We start from the raw sequence: 12,319 nt of genomic DNA, 5'->3' as shown, positions 1-12,319 counted from the left end.
AGAAAAAAGTTCAGTTCAGGGTGAGCCATACACAACCCTCCCCCCAACTCATCTCCTTTTAAGACTTGATATTTAGGAAAAGAAATAATACGTTCTCAGATTTCTCCTGTCAAAATGGGTGCCAGGTTTAGGCCTAATCCTGACATGACAAAAGAAAAGCTTTGCCACAGACCTCAATGGGAATGGTTTCAAACAACTCATAGGATTTAAGTTAAGGACTTTAATACAGGGAGAGTCTTGTGCTTGACTGCTTCCCTTTCACACAGTCCCATCTCGTAAGAATAAGAAGCCAAATGATTAACAGTAGTCATTCACAAAACCATAGTCATATTTTTTTCAGCATTACTTGTCAGAGGAGTCTCTGTACCCAGTAACCCACATCAGGAGATCAGCCCACCAACCTACACAGATTAAATGCTTTCTATACTGATAAACTGAATGATTCTAGTAGAAAGTTAAGAACAATCACATCAGATTTCAGCTACTTTCAGACCGCATCCCTTGTTCTCCTGCATGTAGTACTGCTCACTATGTGCAACACAGCAGTAGCTCATCCTTTCCTGAAGCTTAAGCCTCTTGCCTCCATTTGGAAGTACTGTTCTTGATAGAATCAACTTCCTAATCTGGTAAACAAGACCCTATTAACCAGAGGAAAGACAACTCTCAACCATACCCAAGCTGGCAAGAGGCCTTTGGCACAGGGAGGCTCCAAACTGCATTCGATATAGACAGAGGAAGAACAATGCAACCTATTTTACAACTGAGATCATGACATATTCGTAGGGGCAGTTACTAAGCGCAGTGTATCTGAAACACAAGTTTTGATCCACTGGTGTTTCCTTCCAATGCAGAAAAAGAACTGTGTACAAGGAAAATCATTCAAATCTATCTAAACAGCCATTAAAGAATCCAAACACCAAAATCCTCAGCATCTGGATTTCTGTTTTCCATGTGTCTTCAGAATGTAAAAACTTCAGGGCACAGCCTATTTTTATTTGTATGTACTATAAAACTTTGAGCAGGGTGCTGATGCCAAACAACAAACAACTAACTAAAGGAAGCACCAAATGCACAGAGAAGGAGAAAAACTGAAAAGCATATGCAAAATTGACTATCTCTATACATGTTTACAATGTAATTTTACAGGCAGCTGATCCCCAGACACCCAGCAACATCATCCAGCCAATGACTTCAGGTAAGCTTGGCAAAAAAGATGCAAGTAGATCCGCAGTCACTTAAACATGGCAACATGGCATCCTGCCATGTTGGAGCAGGTAGAAATCAGGAGTGCTCTACCTTGTTGTGGGTAAAACAGTTTTAGTAGCTGGCTCAATAAAAGCTCTTTGTGGTCAAAAATACGGAACTAATAATTATTTAAAAATCAAATGAAATACAGTAGATCCAACACAGAAACTACAGGAATAAATCTAAACAACCCCACAGAGCAACACACGAAAGGTCAAAAGGGTAGGGGTTAACAAGCTAATTGGAGAGCAACATCCTTCCACCAGACAGTGGTCACACCCTGGAAATTAACTCCAGGAAGCTTGGAGGGGGGAAATCTGGATCAGCAAAGCAATTCTAAGTATGGGACACACAGACAGCTATACAGATCCATAGGGGAGCACAAGGAATTAGGACTACACAGGTTGTGTAGCCCTGTTTGGGAATTCGACATTGAATGCACTTGCCTTTTGCAAAACTGAAAACTGCATAGAGGTTTCTTCCACTGGTATCAAAAGGACAAGCTATTATGTGTATTCACAGTAATAAAAGGCCTCCAGAAGAGGGGAAAAAGGAAAGAAAATCTGAGGTCAGCCACTGGAATCAACATCAAAGTAGAAGCTAGGGCTGTCAGTCAATGAACAGGAGCTGAGCTCTCCACTGATGAATGGGGTACTGTCCAGGCTTTTAGTCTAAGTTGTTTGACATCATTTTGTTTTAATAACCTATGTTTTGTAAACTGGGAAGCACCCATGTCAGGTCACAGCACATGCAAAAGTCTGCAAAATCTCCCCCGACAACCCTCCTCCCAATCCATCCTCTTTTCTAACTTCCAGCTTTGCTGATATAGCTGGACTCTGCATACCCAGTGAGAGACCAGCAGAAGCCTTGGCTGACTGCTCTCAGTACAGCCTCTCTGCAACTACTAAGACAAGCAGAATCCAGAACAGAGTGCAGCAAGCTGCTGATAGCGTATCTGAGATGTCACTGAAACAGGAAATGCAAGCTTATTCCCCAGATCAGCAGTGAAAAACAGGAGTTTGCATCAAAAAAAATACTGAAACAGCTTGAGTTAGAATCTACCTAGGCACAGAGAAACAAATACTCATACACTTTATTCTTCACTAGTTAATGCTGCAGCCAGTAAGAAAAGGTCTTTGATGCAGCTTCTTTTCAATATCCTGTTCAGCTGCTACTATTGTGAATGATTCTCTTCTAAAGGAACAAGCACCACAGACTTAAAGTGAACAAGTTAACAAAGAAAAACAAATTTGAAAGCACACAGAAAGGCTGCACATATATGGGAAAGGAAATACAACATACCAGCATATCATCACACAGTCCCCTGGTAAAATAAGCTCAGTTAGAGAGCTCCAAATGAAGTACTTAAAATAGATGAATACTCTGGTCAGCTACTTAGAAGACAGAATGAAAACCACACCAGCACACTGATTCAGGATGAGTTAGTAGCTGGACAACTCCTGGCACGCTAACTGCTTAAGCCCTCAGAGTATGCTTTCCATAGGCTCTGGGCATACTTCCCAAGCACATTTATCACAAGAGGGGAACTGAGCACAAAGCTCAAGTCATCCCAGCAGACTACAGCAAAACTGGATGATAAGGGCTCAAGTACATCCAAAGAGATAACCAAAGCAAAAAAAGCAACAGTTTAAAAGCTACTTGTAAACTTTGGAACAGAGTAAAATTTTAGAGAGTACTAATTAAACATGAGCTTTATACATTTAAGTATAAACATGAAAATATGCTGCTATTTTTTATACCATCTCAAATTACATATGCACAACTACAACCCCTCCTTAGGGCATTTTCCCCATAACAAAAAATGTCAAAACACGTTACCTGCTGTGAAACCTCCATCTCCAAGCCATTTCTGGCACACAGCTATGCACCAGCACCACGGAATCCCCTATACTAACTCAGAAGCACAGGGCTTTGCTGCTGAAACGCAGCAATATAATCTCATATCGAATCACAGCACTGTACACAGAACCCTCTAATGCTGCAGCCTATACCACCAGAGCTTAAGTAACACTCTTACACATTCAGAGAGAGACAAGTTATTATCAAAAAATACTACTGCCCATCTAAGCCTTCACAGGCAGGTAGAATAAGGCAGACACTTACCATAGCAGCATGTCAGGTCCATTTGATATGAGTGTATTGAGCTGGGAAGGCGAGATCAGAGCTATTCAAAGAATAGCGAACATAAGGGAAAGCATATCCAGAATACAGTTGTGGATCTCATCCTTGCAATCATAACCACCCCATCCTTCCCATTCTGCTAAATGTCATGGAGATCCTGGCCAAGTAGGAAGGAAAAGCCAGCAGAAAGTACTGGTACAAGGACTTCAGGACATGGGAAAGTTAAAATTTATACCTTTAGGAAGAAAACTGAATCCTTTGCCCTTGTGTCGAGGAGGCTGGGAGAAAGCTTCCTCCCACTGTGTCTGGATTCCCATCAACTCCGCTACGGAATTCTGCAAGAAGCCTTATTTGGTAGTGGCTGGTAGATGTAGGGCCAAATCCTGATCCTTTTACACCAACTGGTATTCCAATGGGATTACACTATTGAGAGCAGAAAGCAACTTTTGGCCTTTGGCCATTTAATTAATAGTTAAGGTATCTTAGAATTTATTTTTATCTCATCTGTAACAATTGGTGTTATCAGATTTTCCATATTTATGTATTAAACAACCTATGCTTTTAAGTTTTTTTTTCCTCATCCATTTAACATGGTTTTTAAAGGATACTCCAAAGTTTTTAATTTGTTTTTCCATTTTCCCTGTTTTAATGTCCTGCAAATACCTTTGACCATGCCAAGACATCTTGATCAGCACCAGCAACAACAAGGAAGATCAGCACAACCCTGGGAACACCGTTTTGTTAACTTTCAGCTAAACAGAACACAAGGGGCTGGTGTGAGTTCATAGAAAACTGATTTCTAATAAGATCCCAGTGACAGATCTACGCCTTCTGAAAGACAGCTCTGACCTGCTTTGGCAGAGAGCAGACTGAAAAGCAAATAATAGCAGCTCATGCTTTAGCCCAAGTAGAAACTGGAAACTCTTCACTTAAAAAGAGATAGAATTGTTGCAAAGGAGAAGAAATACACTATTTTATCAGCCACACTCCTGTCTTTCAAGACCCAGCAAAGGCAGTTGTCCCCCAGGTCAAGACATTACCCCAAAGCTTGTGACACCTGCCTCAGTGCCCTGCTCACCTGGGGATGTCCTATGTGATTTTGTGTATATGATACAAGCAGCATGCATCTCAATTCCCTGTGGGGGAAACTGAGATGATATCACCTCTCCCTGCTAGGATATTACATAGCTAAATTGACTAAAACTTGCAAGATTGAAACACAATATGCTTGATGCAAAGATTATGTAAGCAAGACAGTGTTAACTTCTTCAAAAAAGCAAACCACAACATTAGAATAGGGATCAGATGTAAAACTTTCTAACATAGCAACGACACTGTGAGGAAAGAAGATTTTCTCCAAACCCAGACTGAGTAATCACCTACTAATCAACTACCAAACTTAACAGTTGCAATGTTTTAACCAGACAAGCCACCTTTTTTCCGCTCCGGATAAAAGGAATGCAGCAGGCTTTGGATGTCTTCCTCTGTGTAACTGCTTCAATTTCCACGTGTAGCCCAGACAGTAAGCACTGTACCCTATGGAAGCACTGGCCTGCTTCTGCAGGGGTGCAGCACTACTGAATCAGGCATGCACAGTAAGCTCACTGCTTTCTGGAGTGCTTTATATAAAGCGTGCTATACAGAACCACAAAAGATGGCAGCTGAGGTGGATCACTGCTGCTGCCTCAGCTATTTGTCTGCCTGAAGCTGAACTGTCCCATGGGTCTGCAGAATCAAACAGAAACATCTTTCTTTAAGAGACACATAAATTCTTAGCGAAACAAGTAGCAATAACCACTTAGTAAGGAAAAAGCAGGGAACAAATGGTTTAAGCGATGAGTTAATAAAAATTCCTTTAAATAATTGTTTGTACATTTGAAACCTTTATAAAACACATTCCAAGAGGAAGGTGCTTTTCACTTGGGCCAGCATTTTGTCCTGAAATTTCCAATGATACTGTGACACTATCTATTCTAAACCTTAAGCTTTCAAGGAAATGGGGAATACAAAAACCTGTCTTTATTTCTGCTCTCATAAGAATGCAGGTATATCTGCTACTTTAGAAAGAATCCCACTGGACTTGTAATTAAAGAAGGTAAAGTTAAGCAGTGTCTCGGATGGTATACTCGGATGGAGTTTCTCACCGGGTAATCTTGAGATAGACATTTTACAGTTTTCATTCACAATCCAGTACTCCTCCAAAGAAAAATATCAATGATTTTTTGGTAACAGGTTTGGGGTAGGAGGAAATACTCTAAATATTTCACTTAGTTTTATTTTAAAGAAGAACCAAACCCTTTAATACCCACGTTATTTTGTCTCTAATTTGAGAGAACAGTTACTCGCCTGACAACGTACTTCTTAGCAATGTGGTCTAAGTAAATCCATGCTCTCAAAACATGCAACAGATTAATGTTAGCGTTTTGGTTCCAGGAACCTGAACTATAGTTAGAAAGAACGAGAAAAGCTACAAGTGTATGTGGTTTTGTGCTTTGTTTTGTTGGTTTATGTGTTTTTTTTTTTTTTTTAAAGGAAGTAACAGCTGTTGCTTTCACATAGCATCCAAAACTCTCCAGCAGTGAGGCAAAACTTAAGAGTACACCAGTGGTAACAGCACTGGGAGGCCTCCCAGATTTTGTCAGAACAGCTGAGCCAGAAGAGCATGCAAAACATAGCATTGATTAAGAGACAGAAACATTCTTGCGTCCGTATATTGTGGCCTAAAATCCTCCCTTTTTCCATAGTGACAGAGAAGGAACTAGTATGATTGGTGTTAATCCAAGAAAATTCACGCTCATAAAACCTGTGCTCAAGATGTTCAGTTTCAATCCAATCACAAGAACTTCTCTTTTGCAGTGATTATCCACCTCTTTAAGTGAAGAGTTCTCAGTTTCTACCTGGACTAAAGCATGAGCCACTACAGTTTACAACATGTGAAGTTCCCAAATGTCCTCTTTAGACACCCTGTTAGAAGGCAGCATAACAAAACCAGACATTCTGACATTTCAGTGGGGATGCCACAGCCAGAACATGAATTAAGCCATAAATTACTGAAAATCCCCTCCTCACTTGTTGCATATCTCCTTCATATTGTCTCTTCACTGAAATGCATTGCTTCTTATAACACTTCTTTCAATACTTGTATCAAACTAATAAACTTCCCTATTTCCTCACTCTCATCTCAGAAAACTTTTGAACGCTTGCCCTCCAGAAGTAAAAATAACACTTCTTTACCTATAAAAATGGTCTTTTATCCATTAGGCAATACAAGAAGAAACAAAATGAGCTTTCCTCAGTTACTAATGCTACCTACTATAGGTTTCAGAACTTGTTTAGTCCGTTCTGGAAACCTGCACAAAAATGAGGAGAAACATTTTGCTTCCTCCTTTTTTTTCTTGCTTGTACGCTTCAGGGTGGCTCCTAGACCTCAAAGCTGCTAATCAGAAAGAGAATCACAACCTCCCATAGCGCTAAAGTTATCTATACCACAGACTGCTGCACAGCACAGAAACTGGAAACTTGCTAGTTTAGATACTGAACAGTCTGTACACCACAGCAAAAAGCTTAATACCAGTTAATTTATCCTGCTTTTTATAACATAAATTAACCTGACATATCCCTGCTACTGCAGCCAGGCAGCTTCCAATATCCCAGAAACTTTGGAGAGCTGCTTGCTCTGTTTGCAACTCTGTTGAAATAATATATTGCAACCTTGTCTTTAAAAGTTTAAGTCAATGATAAATGGTTATAAAACCTAAAATGTTACACAGAAATTGCTCATAAAAGTAAACAGAAGTTAGACTTGAATTAGTCTAAACAAGAAGTCCTCCTGATGCCATGCAAGGACATTGCTGAAATCCTGCCTAGTAAACAGAGGTCTCGACATACCAAAGCTGGCACACTGGAAATCACACTAACTAATGAATGAAACAAGAACATGTCCTATTCATCCACTCTTGCTTTCTGAGGCTTGTAACCTGATGCTTGCAATGAAAGGTCACAGGGCAAAGGAGGAAGCGTGTGTTACCGTCAGAGCTCATGGAAGGTGCAGTGCTCCTCTGTTTCACACCCTCATCTCCCAAGACCACCTTTGACTTACTGTGTCTTCATCCATGCCAAGTGACAACTGAGATGATACTACAACTTTAGCTGATTCCAGCTGAGTCCTAAACACTGCTTAGAAGGTGGGAGCTTAGAAACTGTTGCTTCTCCTTACACATCATCCTTGTCTTACTTTATTTCACCCCTTTCCTAATTCCCATCCACTCAAAAGTACTTTATCTTAGTTGACCAACAGTATCTTTAGCTGCACCAATGCCAGTCTAAGACGAGGAGCGGGGCTAAAAGCACCTTACTATGAAGTTTGATCCTGGTACAAGTCTGACAGGTCTCAAAATGGCTGCAGCCTCTGCCGTTATACTAGCAGCTACACCTGATCATAAAAGGTATCCTTCTTTCCCCAGAATAATAAAGAGACTACTAAACATATTTCTCCTCTTCCTCAAAAAATATTACTAGCTAAACCCAAGTACATTAAAACATAGTACATTTCACTTTCCAAACACAGCTTACCGCTACTCCTTCCCCTGCCCTGTATCGTCCCAAGGGACAGATTTTTCAGCTAAACAGATATTAGCTATGATTTGCCTTCAGACACTGCTTGACAAAGTCACAGTGCCCATACATCCAAACAACTGCATTTGCCCCGCAGTATTACCACACCAACGCATTTAAGTCAAACACACCTGGGCAACCTGTGGGCTCAGAAACAAGTTCATGGAAGCTTTAGGGTCTTGTAAGCAAGCAGCTTTATTTTACAGTGCTTCTTGAAAATCAACAGATGACAGGACCAGAGTACAGAAAAAGCATCTTCAACATGACTGACAAACAAGTAAATTCTGAGGAACTTCATGGGTACAGCTGACTTCACACTGAAGCTGTGCTAAGAGTAGGTATCCATGGTGATGTAACTGTACTCACAGGCATGGTCCTGAGCTACCTACAGCAGCAGATTTGGTTAGAAGAGATTTATATCCTCAGGGCACAGTAAAAGTCTGCCTGCATCTCTTACTGTCACCCTGACAGACCTGTCCAACAGCTTCTGCAGGTTACAGTCTGCACTCTGTCACTCAATAGACAAATTCAGAATTAGACCTGCCTTCACAGAGGAAGCAAGCTCCTTAAACTCTCATCAGAGCTATGATTACTCACAAAGTTGCTTTTGCTCCTTGCCAAGAAGTAAACATGCAGCAGCATGCAGAAAAGATGATGAAACAAAAAGACATCAACAAGCAACATTGATATCATAATACCTGGGCTTACTCAGAAAATTATTCACTGTTTAGAAGGTCTTCTGCAGATTAACACACAGGAGGCTTAATAGCTGTAGACAATATCTGTTTATAATCCTTGCTCTTAACATGTTTATGTTCACATAGTACAAGTGGCTGGTTTAGGCTTTTTCCAGCCATGCTGATGCAGGAAGTATGTAAAACTGGACAAATAGGTAAGTAGAAAAAAGGAGACATGTTCTGGTATACTCTAACAAAAGTAAAATCCAATGCACCTTTTAACTTAGCATCTCTAACATCTCGCTGTAAGCGAGAGTCCCTGCTCTGGCACTGAGAAAGTCATCATCCTTGCTGTTATCACAGACATCATCATGTAGGTATTAAAATCAGACTATGGCATCTTCCCTCCTTTCCCACATGGGACCCCTGTCACAAGTGTTATTAAGAAATCACAAGGTTCATTTAATCTCCAGCGAGACAAATTTCTCATATTCAGCATCCTGTGCATAGGAAAAGATCTCAAAAGGCTTATTTATTTTTTTTTCACAGCAGACTAGAGCAAGTCACCTGGTGCTACAGCATGGCTCAAATCTGCTTGATGCACTGAATACCAACCCATGTAGAGGGCTTCACTGTTTCCTGTTGTGGCCAACAGAACCATCTCACTCACACAGCCCAGACCCTCAGTGCCTTAACTCCATGAGTGACAGCATAAGCAGCACTGCACAGATGGAGGAAGCAGCCCTGCCATGTGTAATGAAGCGAGCACATGGTCCTCATGTATGACCATACTTTGTCACCAGGGTTTTCATAACTGGAACCAATGTAGCATAATGATGACGAGCAGCAGAATAACAATACATTATGTGTTTGAAAGCAGGGCAAGCTAGCCAGCAGAAGAAAGATCCCTATGAATAATTCTTCAGCACTGCATCATGCAGAGATATTTACTCTCTTTCACTATGAATACAAGATACACAGCACTGAGCTAGCAGCATCACACTGAGCAAGCCTTCTGCACTCACAGAGCTGCTTGCCCATGCTCCAGAGACAACAGAAAGGTGATGGCATAAGAGTAACTTAACCTAGTATTTCTAAGCAGACACATATCACACAACTATCCAAGAGTTATACAGGATTTTAATGGCTACAAAGAAAAATCATGTAGCTATAATAAAAATAGTACAAAACAGGGCAACTCCCTGTGGGTGGTTCCTAGCCTAAGGCTCAAGGAAATCTTCACATCTTCTCTTACAGTAACAATACAGAGGAACTACAGCTGTAGCTGCAGTTGCAGAAGACCGTTCCTGCCCCTCAAAACAGCACTATTGTTCCAGAATGAGCCACAAAGGGGTAAAACCTGACTCGGCCGAGGGAAGCAAGGTAAAAAAGATTGTCGGCTGACCAGGGAGGCAAAGTAGGGCAGAAAAAGATGGGCGCAAAGACCAACCAGCCATAAGACTGCTGCCCAGACAGGAGGCTACATGGTTACAGAAAGGAAAAATACCACAATACAAGATAGGGAAAACTGGGGTGCAACCATAAAAAGGATGGGAAGATGCTGAGGAAGGCACACCCCATGAGGGATGCACCTTTCAAAGCACAGTGCTTTGACACAGTGACTTGTGCCATGTCCGACAGGGCCACGGGAAGGGGGTTAGGAAAGTGGCAGTGGGGGAGAGCTTGTGACAGGGTCCTTCAGGGAAAGCAAAGGGAGGTGAGGAGGGGAGCCCCCGGCAACTCTGATATGGGGAAAAAGGAGAAGATACAACTTCAGGGCCTGGGAATGCCCTTACAGGTCAAATATGTCAGATATATGAGATAATAGAGGGCAGCTCAAATCTGACTTCCATGACTCCAAGAAAATAATGCAGGTGAAGAAAGCAAGGAAGAAAAGAGGTAAGCCAGGGGCCTGCTCAGCCTGGGCACACTGATCACTTAAGACAGAGAGGCTCCCCAGCACGTCTGAACCTAGGCACTGGGAAGAAGGTGGCCTAAGCTGGGCTCTTGGGAAGGTTCCTACATGACTCCAGAGACGTAGTTTGGGAGTGCTACCTGCAGGGTGGCTAGGGACAATTCCAAGAGCCCGAGGGAAGTTAGGGGGTCACTGGCATACACTGAAGGGCATTTAGGGGGCAGCTATTGACCGGCACCTAAGAAGCAGTTAGGTATGGGGATCCCCGAGAAGCATCTGGGGGTTTGGAAGTCCATGAAGAACTGCAGGGGAAGCTGTTGTCAGCAGGTTTCCGAGGTGCGGTTTGAGGGTCGCCGGCATGTCCCTGCGGGGCGGCTGGGGAAGGGGAAGCGAGAAAATGGCCGAGTCCGTGAGGGGCGGTGGGGGCTGTGGGAGGGGATGGCGGGCAGGTCCCGGAGAAAACGGGGTGGGCGTGAGGTGATCGGTGGCAGGTCCTTGAGGGGTGGATGCGGGGGACGGGGCGTCACCAGCAAGTCCCTGAGAAGCGGGAGAGTGGAGAAGGAATCGCCGGCAGCCCCCTGAAGGGCGGGCTGGAGGGGCCCCCCGGCAGGCAACCGAGAGAGGTCTGGGGGGTCCTGGGCAACTCCAAAAGGAGCGCACTGGGATCGCCGGCGGGCATTCTCCGCGGCAGAGGCGCAGGCCATGCCGGGCGGGAGGGGAGGCGGCGGCGCTGACAGACGCGGAGGCAGAGCCGGGCGCAGCGCTGCTGGAGCCCGAGGCCCTGCCCGCGGCCCCCGCCCGCCGCACGCACCTTCTGGCGGATTTGCCCGGACGTAGAGACTTTGCGGATGAGTTTCTGCGGGGAGCCCGGCTCCTGCTCCGGCTCGCTGTCCGACGATTCCTCCGCCGCGGCGCTGGCGGCGGCGACCACCCCGGCCTGGGGCTGCTCGGCGCCCGCCGCCGCCGCCATGCTGCACGGTGCGGGGCGGCGCGGCCGGCGCCCCCTCCCGCCGCACTCTGCAGCCGCTCGCCCGTCCCGTCGCTGCGGCGCCCTCTGGCGGGGCCCGCGCGCAATGGCGCATGTCGGAGGGGAACCGCTGAGGCGAAGAGAGGCGGGCCCAGGCAGGCCGCCGGCCCCGGCCATACACACGCACCCGACACGGGCGAGAACGGGCACGGTCCCGAGCATCGTTCACACTGGCCCCTGCCGCGCCCGAGCGCACTATGATTGCTTGGAGCCAGAGAAAAGGGTTTCAGCTCAGACGTCGGGGAACTGGTGAGTCCAAAAGTTTGAATCTCAGTGCCAAGCACAGGGGTTGTTTCCAGCACTACAATTGTTCCATTTAAAAACACTACCTAAATCCTCCTCTCCCTAGGTAAGATCTGCTGTACCAACCTCCTGCAGACAAAAGTACTTTGCACCTCCTCCACTTCACGCATCTTTTTAATCACATACAGCACCAAAACTGGTTCCTGCTGCCAAATGCCTCTGTATTTTGCAGTAGAGAAACACTCTTGCCTGACTAGGCCTATCACCACACCATTCCTCATGGGTTCCATAAGGTAACACCACATTAGCTGCAGTCATGGGACACTACCAAGCATGTCAGCCGGGATTTCATGAAGATGTTCCGGGGGAAGCATCTGTCACCAAACCAGTCCATCAGCAGACAGCTAAAGCACAGAGGCCACTTACGTTTCAGAGATGCTATCGCTACCAGGGCGC

The 12,319-nt window shown here is 44.4% G+C and overlaps 1 protein-coding gene across 4 annotated transcripts in view; it reads right to left on the bottom strand.

Moving 5' to 3' along the window:
• DGKD (diacylglycerol kinase delta) overlaps window positions 1-11,583 on the bottom strand; it is a 64,664-nt gene extending 53,081 nt beyond the window's left edge. For 3 of the 4 annotated variants that reach the window (XR_009745489.1, XR_009745488.1, XM_061465342.1), the window contains exon 1: window positions 11,405-11,583. Coding sequence is in view for 2 of the 4 variants with exons in the window: in XM_061465342.1 (XP_061321326.1) it covers window positions 11,405-11,563 (159 nt within the window). In the remaining 2 variants the exon portion in view is untranslated. Of the gene's footprint in view, window positions 1-3,369; window positions 3,606-11,404 lie in introns of those variants that run through there. The other variant, XM_061465344.1, reaches the window with a different exon arrangement.
• Between the last annotated feature and the right edge of the window lie 736 nt (window positions 11,584-12,319).

The sequence above is a fragment of the Pezoporus flaviventris genome, unplaced genomic scaffold (genome assembly GCF_033815535.1).
Source record: "Pezoporus flaviventris isolate CSIRO_AGI_PZ_B2104156 unplaced genomic scaffold, CSIRO_AGI_Pfla_v1 ptg000040l, whole genome shotgun sequence".
Lineage (NCBI taxonomy): Eukaryota > Metazoa > Chordata > Aves > Psittaciformes > Psittacidae > Pezoporus > Pezoporus flaviventris.
Note: the sequence above shows the minus strand (reverse complement) of the source record. Positions and strands in the feature narration are given on the sequence as shown.